We start from the raw sequence: 16,603 nt of genomic DNA on the forward strand, positions 1-16,603 counted from the left end.
ATAAACTACTAATTATTCTAGTAATTGATTATAGCAGTGAAAAGTCTCTCATTCATTTCTCCCCCACATCAACATTCTCTGTGCTCAATGTGTCACGTTTCTGTCAAGCCAGAGTGTTCTTTAAACAAATACCTCAGCCCAGATTTTGTTCTTTATGCCTGGAATGCCTCTCAATAAATTTATAGAAAAGGTATCTACCCTCCAAAAACTATCTCATGCAAATTTTCTCAATTTCTAAACAATGTGATATCACAGTCTAATCTGTATGGTAATTTTTTGCTGTTGTCTTTACCCACCCCCACCTTCTATTTCCCCTGAGCAGAAGCTACTTGAGCTACTATTTTTCACTCATCTTGTACGTCCCATAGGGTTTAGCATGCAGAAAGTGCTGAGTAAATATTCACTGAACTTAGATGATCCAATTAAACTGACCGTGCTATAAGCAAAAATAATACTTTCACATTGTTTCTGAAACTTCAAAACTCAAACATATTAATGGAAGAGTAAATTAGTTTTATTGACTGATGAAAAACTAAAGTGATAAGAAATATAGATAGTAAACAATAATCATTGAGTTCTGTTGGAGTTCTAGTTTTCTTCTTTCCACTTTAAGCCAAAAGGACATAAAACTATAGACTGTTAGTGAGCTAATTGTTTTAGGTTTCTTCAACAAAAACTGCATAGTTTAGCAGTTGCACAGCATTAAATATATACATTTTTGCAAAACCCTGAAAGTTTTAACTTTTGTGTTGACCCAAAGGCTAATGGAATCACCTATACTGGTCGGATTCAGAGTTTCTTTTCCCTTTTCTGCCACCCTGTAAAGAAAAATAGGGCAAATTATTTAGGAAATACCATTTGGGGGCATTTTCATTTTAAGACTATATGAGACCAAAGGCATTATGGGTAGAAGATGGAAGAAATTTCTTTTCTGAGTTTGTTGCAAATTTGGATGCGAGTACCACTAAATTATTTTTACAAATGATTAAAATAGGTTGTAGAAAACAGTTACTTCTACTTGAATTAGTCTTGACTTAATAAGATTACCCAATATCTTATTTTTTAGAGCTCATTTGGACTGTCCCAGACTTATTTAAAAATAAAATTTTTGATCAATACTAAAATAAACAATTTGCTCTGTATGATGAGAAAATTTGGTAATTCATTACTCTTTTGGGTAATTCAATTTCTAATTCAAGTTCTATCTAGTCTTGTTCATATTAGACAGCATTAGAAAGCTGATTTTGTTCATCACCGGGTTGAAAAGTAGGTTATACTTTTTATATTGCTCAGTGACATATACACATCTGTATTTAATTTGCTCCAAATGAAACTCCATGTATGGTATTTGACTTGAGCCAAGGAAAGAGAAAGGCAGTTTAAAAGACAAGAAATATTTTACATTAGTTATTTTTAACATAACATTTTTTTCCTTATTCTGATTTAAAAAGCAAATATTCATTATAGGAATATGGAAAGTACAAGTACAAAGAAGAAAATTAAAATCATCCATAACTACTCTATCCCTCATTTAAACTTATAAATAATGGTTTGATGTATTTATCTTACAATAATTTTATAGTTTTTTCTTCATCTTTATAAACTATAGCAATGGTACCCAAACTTAGTTCATCATTAGAATCACCTAAGTAGTAATATTTTTTAAATTCTGATGTCCAGGCTTTGAACAAGACCTATTTATTTACAATTACCAGGAGTGGGCCAAACAATCTGCAATTCAAAAAGTTCCCAAGTAATTCTGATGATCAGTCAAGCCTGGGAACTACTTGTCTGGGGAAGTGCATTTCTTAAAGTGGTGGTTCTATCAGGGACACATGGAACCCAGACTCATTAAATTATGTTAGCAGCTTCTCTTTGTTTCTTTCATCCTTTTTATGCCTGTAATTTCCCTCTTGGTGGTCAAAAACATTTCTATATCAACTTTCTTTTAAAAAAAAAGTCAAGTCTAAGAATGCCATTATTCACTCCTGAACAGACAAAAGTTTCACAAAGATTCGTTCAGAGAAAAAAAGTATTAAGATGTTACATGGGGCCTGAGATATGTAATCACATGTATTAAAAACAAGATTTATTTCCTGATAGCAAGAAAATTAAAATAAATTTACCAAAAAATTTTCTAAGTTAGATAACCACTATACATAGGTACCAATGTTATACAGGTTAAAACTCTTACCTTGCTTCTCAACAAGATTAAAAAAAAAAATTCAAGGATCCTTTTCAAAGCCTTCCAGGCAAATGGAATTCTCCTTCCTGGACTGATGAGATGTCAAAGTAGGAGCTAAACAACTTTTATATTCTCTAGGCCACCAATGGCTTTCAAACTTTTTTAACTCTGATCCCACATTAATTAATGCATTTTATATCATGACTTAGACACACATACATATGTATATACAAAAATATATATATGTGTGTGTGTTCATATACACACATATACATATCATATACTGAAACAAAGCACTGATATCTTTTTACTGCTTCACCCAGAAAAAAATGCTGAATTCTAGCTTGTACACGCAGAAGAAATGACAGAATCAGAAAAATCACTATATTGCAACCACCAAAATAATAACTGACAAATATCATCAATGGACGCTGAAACCATTGGGTAAAAAGAAAAGGATAATCACATAATCTCAAAGTATCACTCCACATATTATTTATTAATTACAAAGGGGAAAAGATATCTTTACAATGAAGATACCTAGAAGATAACTGCTGTACCTGAGTGACTAAACTTATTATATAATGGGGTAAATGTCACTGTGTGCCTTCCCTCAATATGATTCAATGGCATGTATGTCATGTCATCTACATAGTACACCAAGGATTTTTCTGAATTACTTAAGTTACTGCTGTATATACCAATATCTAGAATAACCTGAACATTTTCTAAAATGTAAATTATATGACCAATAATAACAAAATTATTAATGTTTGGTGAATAAATTTTGGCCTAAGAATAAAATAATGCATTTATGCTCACATAGTATCTATCCCAAATGTATTACTCGTAATGAAAACACCTTCAAAATTATAAAATCATACCTGATATCTGGCTAATTCTGCTTGTAATACTTTCACTCTAGATCTTTCTTGTTCTAATGCAGCATGAAGTGAAGTCACCTATAACAAAATATTTAATAAAAAAAGACTTCCTTTTTTCTTTTCAGGCACATACTCTTCATTCTTGAGACTTATTCACAATGATGATTTCTGACTACTAGATGAATGAGCATCAGAGAAGAACCCCTCCCCGATTTCAATTAGTCATTTTACTCAGCTATAAATTAAAGATAGATAGGACAAGCTCACTGTTCTTAGAGAAGACCACATAATAAGTGTGCGGAGGGGAGAAATCAATTCCATGAACAGGGTAAGTTCTAGCTGCCCTTTCTATCTCTGTGTTCATAGTCTACATCAACTAAAACACAACCCCGTCTTCCCCTATTCTTCATGACATACCTACCTCCCTTAGCATGGTAAATAGAATCTTCATTAATTTTCTATTACACAATAATAATGAAGCATAATTTATATCACTTTCTTGCAGTGTGTTGATGGGCTGTATTTTTGTTTAGTCAAATTTCATAATTCAGGACTAAAGAACAGCTTAAGAAAACCAGTCCCATACGGTTTTCCTTACCTGTATAGTTAGCTCATTCTTGATACTTTGCGATTCATCAACTTGTAGAAGTATTTCCGCTTTATCTTTCACTGACAAAAAGGGGAAAACAGCACTATAATCTTTTCAATCACTCAAATATTTTAACAGTATTTTAGTGAACCAAGACAGCAGACCAGTCAGACAAAGATTAATTGTCCTCATACTTAATGAATGTATTTCTTGACCCCATGGCTCTTATTTTTAACTGGTAAATTCTAATCATTATTATCACTACAGAAGTTTTCTTTTGAAATTTTACATTATCTGTGGTGTTAAAATATTAATTGTACAAATATAATGAAGATTAGTTTTTTCCATCTACACTAGGACAAGGACACAAGAAAATTAAAAGTTTCACACAGGGAAAAAACTTTAAATACCCTGACTAATCTTAAAGCAAGATTTTTAAAAAATGTAGAGTGTTTTTGTTTGTTTTGTTTTGTTAAATTGTCAGGGCAAACATACCATAATGCCCACAAAAGTTATTTTTGTCCAACTTTACATACCAATAAAGCATTCAAATAAATGTAGCTCATAAGATCATAACTGATAATATAACATCTGTGGTCTCTTAGAACTATTCATTTGTCTGGAGGTTTTTCTCTCTTCGGGGAAGCAAGAGATCTATATTTGGCCCCTATGTTTCCTAAACTTTACAAATCTCTACACGGCTGACAACTTCCTTAACCTATAGTAACAGCTAACTCATGAAAATCTAAATCCTCAACTTTGGAAACAAGCTAGGAGATATTGAAGAGGTACAAATGTAATAAAATTAGTAAAGGAGGAATTGTTCAAATATATGAGTACTGATCACCACAGCTCTACCAATATAACACTGTAATTCAAATTTATTTTTCATAGTTTAATATGATATCCAATAAGGTGAAAAGAAACAAATCATAGCGTCTCAAGAATCAACTTGGGAACTTCTACAAATTATACCTTCTACCCTCCATCCCAAGAATTAAATACACTCACTGAGAACTAGTGATTTTTAAGAATTATATTTCAATTGTAGTCAGTTCTTCTATAGCTTGTTTTGAAAATATGTATTTGTTTCAACGAAACTGATACATTAGAGAACTTAAACATAACACAAATTTTGCATTTGCTTAAGCACAATTTCATGAACACAAAACTGCACCCATGCACACACACCTCAAATATCTACAAGCTATCTCAGTTCACTGTGTGTTAAGAACCACACCAACTTTCCATTCTTCCGTCACTTAACAGTAACACACAAGCTGTAACCCTTGTGAAGCCTACTTCTACAAGAAATTTTAGGTTGTCTTCAAGGTAAAGTGCTATATTTATTATAGCATTTATGTGTTTAACCATTTACACATGTATAAAACTGTGTGGCTGTTTTTATTGTTTCCATCTTTTTTTAATGTGCCACTGACTAAGTTTTTGAGTGTTGTATACTCCCCAACTCCATTTTCCCCATAAACCTTATGGTTTTAACTGTGTGATTTTGCAGAGATTGGTGATTTTTAGGAACACATTATATGTGGAACACATTATATTTTTAGGAACACATTACATGCAACATTACATGTTGCATTATAACAGAACTGACTGTATTTACATTTATATTTAAAATGCTAGAGGATGTGTACTCTAAGGTACTGTATTTCTCATGTCCTATATAGGACCACTTTTCAACTTTTCAGTGGTCCTATGTAAAATTCTTCTACTTGGATTATTTATAGTATGGAGTATGGACACTGATGTTATTTACTGGTAGCCATTTTTAATCTATTTTTGAGAGTAAGCTTTTATTAGTTAACTTTCTCACTTTTCACAAATGTTTCGTTAAGTAAGGAATATTACTTTATTTTTACTTTTTACATATTTAAAAATCATACATCCAATAGCCAACGATACCCTTAATTTCTTCAATTAGAAATATATCTTGTAAACAATTATTTTATTTTCATAATTTTATTCATTAAATTATCCACATGGAGCTCAGTAACATGTAGAGATCTAAATTAATCTCAGGATGTTGATATCTAATTGTCCAAATAACGTATTTCCCCATTACTCTTTAACTTCTATTTCATCAGTTAAGCTGTATAATAGTTAAGTTATAGTTATATTATTAAAAAGAATAAAGTCATAAAGTTTGAATCTACTTCAAAACCATACATTCTTTTAAACTGGACATGATTTCTGGTTTTTACTCATATTGTTTTGATAACTTATTTAATAATATAGTTTAAATTTTGGTTGGACAATTCCACTCCCATATCTTCATATCTGAAACAATTTTTTGTATCCTGTTTACTTATTCTTCAAGGTGAGTTTCTTAATTTATTAAGTGCTATACAGTACTCACATGAGCTACATTTGGTATTTCATTAACATTTACTAACAATGAAAATTGTTTATTACACTTAATTTTGTCTATTTAGAAGATTTTCTCATTTATTCATGTCTTTCTCTATGTCTCTTTTATGGTTTATAATCTTCTTTTGCAAAATTAATACACATTCCTTTTGTGCACTGAATGAAACATTTTCACAGAACTTTCAAGGTAAGAGTCACTAGGTATACATATTCAGGATTACAACTGATTTGGGGGGTTTTCATATAACATCATCTTTACTAATCTTATTATTTCTAATCATTTTTTATTGATTTCTTTGTCTTCCTGCTAGTGACCTATTGCCGAAAGTTTAGAGTGGCAGCAGAAGCATGAAGAGTGGGGGAGGGGAAAAGGAAAACCTAAAATGATGATAGCCCTTCTCCTCTAATAATTAAAAAGCAGAATCGTAAGCGAATGTTATTCTTGCTTTCCCTCTAAATGTAGTCCAATAATTTATAAGAAGTGAAATTTCAAGAGTTTCTCTTACCTGAATAATTGCAAACTTGTGTAATACTAAGGTGCTGTAAGAGTGACATGTAATAATAAAATTATCAAGAACAGTCCAGTTTGTATCACTTTGGGAAACTTTTTTATTTTGTTGAGTTGATAAATCATATATCTTGAAAAATTATCTTCAAATTTTTTAAAGATTAACTTTTAATTCTAAAAACACACAAATCACTTACTTTCACCTTCCTGAAGCATTTTCAATAACTGTGCATTTCTTGCCTTTACTTCTTTATACTTTGCCTAATAATCAAGGAAAAAAGATTTAATTTTTAAAAGGTAAATGATATAATTAATGACTTACTCTCAATTTATGGAGCTACGAATTCTAAGCTTGCTCAAAGACATAAATTACTTCTGTAAGAAATTAGATGGAGGAAAATGTATTTGGAACTGTCTACTGCTTAAATTAAATCCCTGGTACAATAGTAGAAATTAATATTATCGGTGATTGAAAAATAAAGAAGAGAGGGATAAAAGTGGAAAAAATTCAGGATAATATTAAGTTTTCCTGAAGAGTCTTTCTCTTTTCTTCCTTAAATAAAACCCTTATACAATTCAAAATAATGAGATGAAAACAAAAAGAAAATTGATTCAGAGCTCTATACCAGGATTATCGAGTACTGTAGCAGAACTTTCTGTATTTGTTCTATATCTGCCACTGTCCCATATGTGGGTACTAACTACTGGAAATGTGGCTAGTGTGATTGAGAAAATGAATTGTACATTTTATTTAGTTTTATTTAATAAAATGTTTAATTTTATCTTATTTTTATTTATAAAAATTAAAAATCTTAATTTTATTTATTTAAAATCCATGTGGTATATTAATTTTATACCACATGTAGTGGTTACTGTACAGCACAGTTCTGTATTTTCTCAGTTAAGGCTTTACTAATCTCTTGTTACTTCATTAACCAAATATTGCTAAATTAATTTTTGGCTGACATGAATTAGTAATTTATTGAAATATTCTTCAATTCTTTTTCGATTTCTTTTTCTATGTCTCTTAGCTTCTTCTCAAACTACATAAATGACACAATTCTACATTTATAAACAACAGGAATTGTGTTCCCACATTAACGTCCATATTCTGGGGAATTTTCCTCTTATGCTACCCGTATTCAACACATAAAGCACTCTGAATTATTTATAAATATTTAATACATTAATACATTAGAGAAAATAATACATTTACTAATTACAGAAAAATAAGAGATCAGAGGGAGAAAACAGATCAGTATAAAAAACTTGTCATTTCTCCTCTCAATATGTACACAGATATGTACAGAAATTGCCAGATTCAAAAATCTTTCTTGTGAAGTCCAATGAAGATGGCTTTTACTAAATATACTATCCCTGAGGATGAATCAATGACGTTACTGAGTAGTAGTGCAGACAATACACTAAACGGAAGTAGTAAGCACCATAGTAAACATGAGGGAGTAGGAGTTTTGAGAAGCTTAGACATGAATGAGGGAGATAAGTCAGATGGAAACATAAAAATATGATGGGAAAAACATATACAGTGAACTACAACCATATTTACTATGAATATATCTACTGTGAATCTGAAACCATATCCACTATGAAATTCTCAATCTCAGGGCTTCAATCAATGTCACTATCTCACCAAACTCTATCCCTAGCTCAAGCCTTTTGTCCAAGGTCCATATCAATGTACATGGAGGCACCTCTTATGCTAGCCTTTAGGGGCTAAAGTCAGCCCATAAAGCAAAAATTACAAACGAGCAAAATTACCCGTGAAAACTCTTTATATTGCCCATAAAAACAGCATATATAGCTTTGTATATACAACCTTGAATAGTAAATATATCTACAAAAACTTAAATGTATAAAATCCTAGTACAATGTAATTTATAATAAAGAGTACAAATGAAATATACAGTGCCCTTATTAGTACTTTTAATTTCATGAAAAAGAGAGCACTTAAGTTAAATACACATAGTTGTGACTCCATGTGTCCAACTGCATCCTGAACATCAATGCATGCATCCACAGCCATTTAAACTCAACATGTCCAAAATGGGATCTATTAGTTCCCATTCACCAAACCAGTTCAAAATGTGCTCTTCCTCTTACACTCAATACCTGTTAATTGTGTTACCAGGCTATCTTCACTCCACTCCCCTTCCCTTCTAAAAACCTTTACTGCCCTTTCTTTGCTAAAATCCAAATGTCTTCAAATTCTGACCCCAACTAACATCTCCAATCTCACCTTCTACAACTTCCTATGTCTCGAAATGTCAGCAAGAAAGTACTTTTTACCATTCCCATGCCTTTGTATATGCTATTCTATTTAGAAAAACTATGTTTTTTGTGAAATCCTTACCAATTTTCAACAGCAGCAACTGATTTATTCCTGTTTCTGTGCTTCTGGAGGACTCTGTCAAATCTAAACTATAAATTATACATTGTACTGCAATTATTTACATGTCTATCTTCCCCATTAAACTATGAGCTTCTCGCTAACTCATCTTTGTATTCCCTGTGCCTAGCACATGCTAAGTGCTCAACAAAAGCAATGGATAACATAAATGACAAAGAAAAAGCTATGGGAGATGGGTGGGTGCAGTCCAAAAAGGTTTTAGCAGGGATGATTCTTAAAGGCACGAGTAGAATAGGAAGGGAAATGTAAGAACCATCAGGGATGGAACTTGATTTATTTTTTCACTATTACATACACAGGGCCAAGAAAACTACCTGGCATATTACAAGCACTCAATAAATAATTGTTGAGTAAACAAAAATTAGTCAAAAAAGAATGATACTTGAGATGAATAAGAGACTTTTTTAAAAGCTGAAGGAAGGAAGAAAGAGGCAGGTTTGTGGTTAAAACAAATTGTATAAGTAACAAGTGCTGGCAAGGATGTGGAGAAATTGGAATCCTCATGCATTGCTGGTAGAAATGTAAAATGGTGCAGCTGCTGTGGAAAACAGTTTGGTGGTCACTCAAAAAGTTAAACATAGAATTACCATATGATCCAGCAATTCCCCTCTTATAAGGTATGTACCAAAGGAACTGAAAGCAGGGACTCAGATACTTGTACCCCAATGTTTATAGCAGCATTACTCACAATAGCCAAAAGGTGAAAACAACACAAGTGTCCATCAACAGAAAACAATATGTGGTATAAACATACAATGGAATATTATTCAGCCATAAAATGGAATGAAATTTTGATACATGCTAAAACATGGATGAACCCTGTAAACATTATGCTAAGTGAAATACGTCAGACACAGAAGGACAAATATATCGTTCTACTTAAATGAAGTACCTCAAACAGGCAAATTCATAGAGATTAGAGGTTAGCAGGGGCTGCAGAGGAAGGGGAAATAGGAAGTTTAATGGGTACAGAGTTTTTGTTTGGGATGAGGAAAAAGTTCTGGAAATAGTAGTGATGGCTAGACAACACTGTGAAAGGACTTAATGCCACTGAATTTTACACTTAAAAACTTGAAATGGCAAATTTAATGTTATATATGTTTTACCATGATAAAAAATATACTATCATTTAGATTAGATATAATTAATGAAAGAGTTTAAAAACCTAAATAGCAGAAACAATATTTCTATGAATCAAATATTAAGCACTTACACATAAGAAAAACAGAAAATGTGCAGATTTATAGAATTATTTTAGTTTACAGTAAATAAATACAAACCTCCCATTGAATGATCACATTTTTTAGTTTCTGGATTTCGGCATCTTTCCTTTCAAGTTCCAACTTTAGTCTTTCAATTCTTCCATCTTTTAGAACTACTTCCTGAAGAGGAAAAACACTATTTTAGAACTAATATAGTTCTGCCAATTCTGGCTTACAATATCCTTTGTGAAAAGTTTAAGAAGAAAAATCCCGATTTTAATTCGTTTTCTAAAGCAACCTTAAACTGTTGACTATATTTCCACTTCTACTCAATTATATAATTATAATTATGTACAGCGCAGGCAAATAAGATATTTATGATTAATCTCAAACTATAAACATAACCTAGAACAATATCAGGGCTTTGAAATGATATTTCCATCCTGGAATAAACTTATTAAAAGTGCTCTGTAACAAGCTGTTGTTATTACTCTATCTTAAAAATCCAAAAGAGAAAAACAACTTAGAGCTGATACATATATACATACTTTTTGATAATGTAAATATAATGGCCACATGTTAATCCATCCTGCACTAATTTAAGTGGCTATACTTTGAAAAAACATTTGTTAGCTAAGAGAGATGGCTTTTTTCCCCTCTAAACACGAATGCAAATGTCTATTTTACTAGAAATGACAAGTTTTTGTTTGTTTGATTTTTCTTTAATGAAGAATAAGACAGGCTGATGACAAAGTATGTCTCTTCCAGATGGGGCATTATTTTTAAATATGGCCCTCACCCCCTCCCCAGCAAAGCCCCAGTCTATTACAGTAAGGTTGGAGTCAATATGCACTGGCTGGAAAGCGACACTTGACTCATAGGCAGAGGGTTTTAGACACCAAGTCCAATATTTTCTTTTGCTTTTACAGACAATGAACCTGAAACCCAGAAAGATAAAGTGACTTGGCCAAAATCACATGTTTAGTGACAGAAATGTGGTTAAAACCTGGGTTGGAAGACTGTCCAGTGCTGTGTGCCTCAGAAGGAATCAATAAAATAAGGACTGCTTAAGGATAGTCACCAGAATAACACAAAAGACAGAATGTCCTTCTCAAATCTTATCCTCCAGCCAGGCTAGGGAGGGCAAGAAGACAAAAACAGGAAGCTTATTGGTCTACTACACTTACTCTAACTTGTTTTGGTCTAAGACTTAAATGAACAGTTTCTTTTCTGCCAAGAAACAGTTTTGAATGAGCTTTTACATACGAGTCTTCTACTAGCAGGACTAAGGATCAAAGGGAAAAAGATAGGGGAAGGTAGAGGGGGAAGAGGAAAGCAAACTTGTGGGCCCACATAGGCAGGGCTTGTGGGACCTCTGCAGCAGGGTGTGTGGGCCCACAGCTGACTTGTGCCACAAACCATCATCAACAGCCACATGGACCCTGCCCCACCTTCCAGTGCCTGAACCAATCCTGCACTGCTGTGCCTGGGGTCAGCTCTACCCATCAGTACTCCTGAGGCAGCTGTGTACTGCAGCGCAGCATAGCCATATCTGGCCAGAGGCCTGCCCTGCCCAAAAGAGAGCTGACAACAGCCTCAGTGAGCCACACCAGAGGCCTGGAGCAACTGTGAGCCCCTGAGCCTAGCAACCAGCCACACTAGGGGCCTGACTCACTTCACAGCAAAACAGCAGTAGTTGTGTGTTATTAGACCTCACAGGCAGCCATTCTGGGGCTTACCCCACCCAATAAAGTGATCGTAGCTGCTGCATGTGGCTTAGACTTACAATCCGTCAGCCTGGGGCCAGCCTGACCTACCCATGCACACATAGCAATAGCAAGCCCGCCACAACAGAAGGGCACATGCAGTCCACACAAGAGACACTCCTGGAACACGTGGCACGGGTGATGTAGGGAAGCATGTTGCTAGGTCCCATAAGACATCTCTTACGTAAGGCCACATTTCCAAGATTGGGAGATATAGCTGATCTACCTAATATATAGAAATAAGCACAGAGAAGTAGGCAAAATGAGGAGACAAAGGAATACGTTCCAAAAAAGGAATAGGACAAATGCTCAGAAAAAGAACTAAATGAAAAAGAGATAAACAATCTACCTGATAAAGAGTACAAACTAATAGTCATAAGGGTGCTCACTGATCTTGGGAGAAGAATAGATGAACACAGTGAGAACTTCAACAAAGAATTGGAAAATATAAAAAAGAACAAATCAGAGCAGAAGAATACAATACTGGAAATGAAAAGTTCACTGGAGGTAACCAACAGCAGAGTAGATGACACAGAAGAATGGATCAGAATCTGGATGAAAGAGTAGAGGAAATCACCCAAGCTGAAAAGAAAAAAGAATTAAAAAGAATGAGGATAACCTAAGGGACCTCTGGGAGAACATCAAGCATACTAACATCCACATTATAGGTATCCCAGAAAGAGAAGACAGACACAAAGGGGCAGAGAATTTATCTGAAGAAATAATAGCTGAAAACTTACCTAAACTGGGGAAGAAAACAAATATCCAGGTACAAGCAGCACAGAGAGTATGAAAAAAGATGAACCCAAAGAGGTCCACACCAAGCTACATTATAATTAAAATGTCAAGAATTAAAAATAAAGAGATAATTCTAAAAGCTGCAAGAGAAGGGCAACAAGTTACATACAAAGGAAACCTTCTAAGGCTATTGGCTGATTTCTCGGCAGAAATTTTACAGTCTAGAAGGGAGTGGCAGAATATATTCAAAGCACTGAAAGGAAAAAACCTACAGCTAAGAATACTCTACCTGGCAAGGTGATCACTCAGAATGGAAGGAGAGAGAAAAAGTTATCCAGAAAAACAAAAGACTAAAGGAGTTTATCACCACTAAACCAGCCTCACAAGAAATGTTAAAAGGACTTATGTAAGTGGAAAAGACAAGACCACAAACAAGAATAAGAAAATTATCAAAAACAGTATCACTAGTAAAGGCAAATATACAGTAAAAGTAGTGGATCAACCACCTATAAAGCTAATATGAAGGTTAAAAAACAAAATTACTAAAATTCTCTATTTACATGATAAGAGGTTAAGGGATACACAAAAATAGAAGAGGTAAAATATGATACCAAAAACATAGTGGGGAGGTAAAAGTGTAGGGCTTCTAGTAAGAGGTCAAACTTAAAAAGACCATCAACTTAATATGGATTACTATTTACATAGATTACTATATGTGAACCTCATGGCAATCACCAACCAAAAACTTATAATAAACACACAAAAAATAAAGAGAAAGGAACTCAAACATAACTAAAGAAAGCCATCAAATCACAAGGGAAGAAAGCAAGAGAAGAAGAAAGGAACAAGAAGACGTACAAAAACATGCAGAAAAAAGTAACAAAATGGTAATAAGTACATACTTATCTATAGCTACCTTAAAAGTAAATGGACTAAATGCTCCAATCAAAAGACACAGGGTGGCTGAACGGATAAAAAAACAAGACCTATATATATGCTGCATACAAGAGACACACTTCATACCTAAAGACACTCAAAAATTGAAAATGAAAGGATGGAAAAAGATACTCCATACAAACAGAAACTAAAAGAAAGCTGCGGTAGCAATTCTTGTATCAGACAAAATAGACTTTAAAACAAAAACTGTAACAAGAGACAAGGGCATTACATAATGATAAACGGAACAATTCAACAAGAAGACATAACATTTGTAAATATCTATGTGCCCAACACAGGAGCACCTAAATACATAAAGCAATTATTAACAGATATAAAAGGAGAAATCGACAGTAACACAATACTAGTAGAAGACGTTAACACTCCACTTACATAAATGGACAGATCATTCAAACAAAAGATCAACAAGGAAATACTGTCATTAAATGACTCATTAGTCCAGATTGACTTAGTAAATATATACAGAACATTCCATCGGAAAATTGCAGAATACACATTCTTTTCGAATGCACATGGAACATTCACCAGAACAGATGACATATTAGGCCACAAAAGAAGTCTCAATAAATTCAAGAAAACTGAAATAATACCAAGCATCTTTTCTGACTACAATAACATGAAACTAGAAATCAACTACAAGAAGAAAACTGGAGAAGCCACAAATATGTGGCAATTAAACAAAACACTACTGAACAACTACTGGGTCAATGAAGAAATCAAAGGAGAAATAAAAAATTATCTGAAGACAAGCGAAAATGAAAAATATAACATGCCAAAATTTAAGGAATACAGCAAAAGTGGTACTAACAGGGAGGTTTTTAGTAATACAAGCCTACTTGAGGAAGCAAGAAAAATCTCAAATAAACTATCTGACAACACACCTAAAGGAACCAGAAAAAGAAGAAATGAAGCCCCAAATGAGTAGAAGTGAGGAAATAATGAAAATCAGAGTGGAAATAAATGAAACAGAGCCTAAAAAAACAACAGAAAAAAAATCAATGAAACTAAGAGCTGGATCTTTGAAAAGACAAACAAAATTGACAAACCTTTAGCAGGACTCACCAAGAAAAAAAGAGAAGACTCAAACAAATAAAATCAGAAATTAGAGAGGAGAAATTACAATGGACACCACAGAAATACAAAGGATTATAAGAGGATACTATGAAAAGTTATACGCCAACAAATTGAATAATCTAGAAGAAATGGATAAATGCTTAGACCCATATACTTTCCAAAACTCAATCAGGAAGAAACAGACAATCTGAATTGACCAATCACTAGGAAGGAGATCAAAACAGCAATCAAAAACCTTCCAAAATACAAAAGTCCAGTACCAGAGGGGTTCCCCAGTGAATACTACCAACCATTCAAAGAAGACTTAATACCTATCTTTCTCAAACTCTTCCAAAATATTGAAGAGGATGGGACACTTCCTAACTCATTCAAGGCCATCATTATCCTGATACCAAAACTACACAAGGACAACACACAAAAAGGAAAAGTAGGGGCTGGCCCCGTGGCCAAGTGGTTAAGTTGGTGCGCTCTGCTTCGGTGGCCCAGGGTTTCACCGGTTTGGATCCTGGGCACGGCCATGGCACCACTCATAAGGCCATGCTGAGGCGGCATCCCACATGCCACAACTAGAAGAACCCACAACTAAAATATACAACTATGTACTGGGAGGATTTGGGGAGAAAAAGCAACTCAAAAGAAAAAAAGGAAGAAGAAGATTGGCAATAGTTGTTAGCTCAGGTGCCAATCTCTAAAACATAAAAAAAATTTAAAAAGCAAAGTACGTCAATATCACTGATGAATATAGATGCAAAAAACTTCAACAAAATACTAGCAAATTGAATACAATATATTAAAAGAATCATACACCATGATCAATCGGGATTCATACCAGGGACACAAGGGTGGTTCAACACCCAGAAATCAATCAATGTGATACACCCCATTAACAAAATGAAGAATAAAAATCACATGATCATCTCAATAGATGCAGAGAAAACATTCAACAAGATACAGCATCCATTTATGGTAAAAACTGTGAATAAAATGGATGTAGAAGGAAAGTACCTCAACATAATAAAGGAATCCTGAGGAAAAAAAGAAGAAAGCTTGAGGTATCACACTCCCTGATTTCAAAATAAACTACAAAGCTATAGTAATCAAAACAGCATGGTACTGGCACAAAACCAGACATACAGATGAGTGAAACAGAATCTAGAGCCCAGAAATAAACCCACACATCTATGGATAGCTAATTTTCGACAAAGGGCCAAGAACATAACAGTGTCTCTTCAACAAACGGTGCTGGGAAACGGGACAGCCACATGCAAAAGAATGAAATTAGACCATTATCTTACACCATACACAAAAATTAACTCAAAATGGATTAAACACTTGAATGTAAGACCTGAAAGCATGAAACTCCTAGAAGAAAACATAGCCAGTACACTCTCTGACATCAGTCTTAGCAGTATCTTTTTTGAATATCATGTCTCCTCAGGCAAGGGGAAAAAGAGAAAAAATAAACAAATGGGGCTGCATCAAACTAAAAAGCTTCTGCAAAGCAACGGAAACCATCCACAAAATGAAAAGACAACCTACCAACTGGGAGAAGATACTTGCAAGTCATATATGCAATAACGGGTTAATATACAAAATATATGAGGAACTCATACAGCTTAGAAACAAAAAAAAACAAGAAGCCTGATTAAAAAATGGGCAGAGGATGTGAACAGACACTCTTACAAGGAAGATATACAGATGGCCAACATATACATGAAAAGATTTTCAACATCACTAATTACTAGGGAAATGCAAACCAAAATCACAATGAGATATTACCTCATGCCAGTCGGAATGGCTATAATTAACAAGACAAGAAATAGCAGGTGTTGGAGAGGATGTGGAGAAAAGGGAACCCTCGTACTCTGCTGGTGGGAATGTAAT

General features: G+C 33.8%; 1 protein-coding gene across 11 annotated transcripts in view; it reads right to left on the reverse strand.

The window, feature by feature from the left end:
- Positions 1-492: 492 nt before the first annotated feature.
- The window catches only part of GKAP1 (G kinase anchoring protein 1), a 96,482-nt gene continuing 80,371 nt past the window's right edge, over positions 493-16,603 (reverse strand). For 8 of the 11 annotated variants that reach the window (XM_023627672.2, XM_023627670.2, XM_070248504.1 and 5 more), the window contains 5 exons: positions 10,263-10,364; positions 6,752-6,815; positions 3,668-3,738; positions 3,070-3,147; positions 493-818 (listed from right to left, as the gene is read on the reverse strand). In XM_023627672.2, coding sequence (XP_023483440.1) covers positions 771-818; positions 3,070-3,147; positions 3,668-3,738; positions 6,752-6,815; positions 10,263-10,364 — 363 coding nt within the window. In that variant the 3' untranslated portion in view covers positions 493-770. The remainder of the gene's footprint in view (positions 819-3,069; positions 3,148-3,667; positions 3,739-6,751; positions 6,816-10,262; positions 10,365-16,603) is intronic. The other 3 variants (XM_070248506.1, XM_070248502.1, XM_070248507.1) reach the window with 1 other exon arrangement.

Source organism: Equus caballus, chromosome 23 (genome assembly GCF_041296265.1).
Source record: "Equus caballus isolate H_3958 breed thoroughbred chromosome 23, TB-T2T, whole genome shotgun sequence".
Classification (NCBI taxonomy): domain Eukaryota; kingdom Metazoa; phylum Chordata; class Mammalia; order Perissodactyla; family Equidae; genus Equus; species Equus caballus.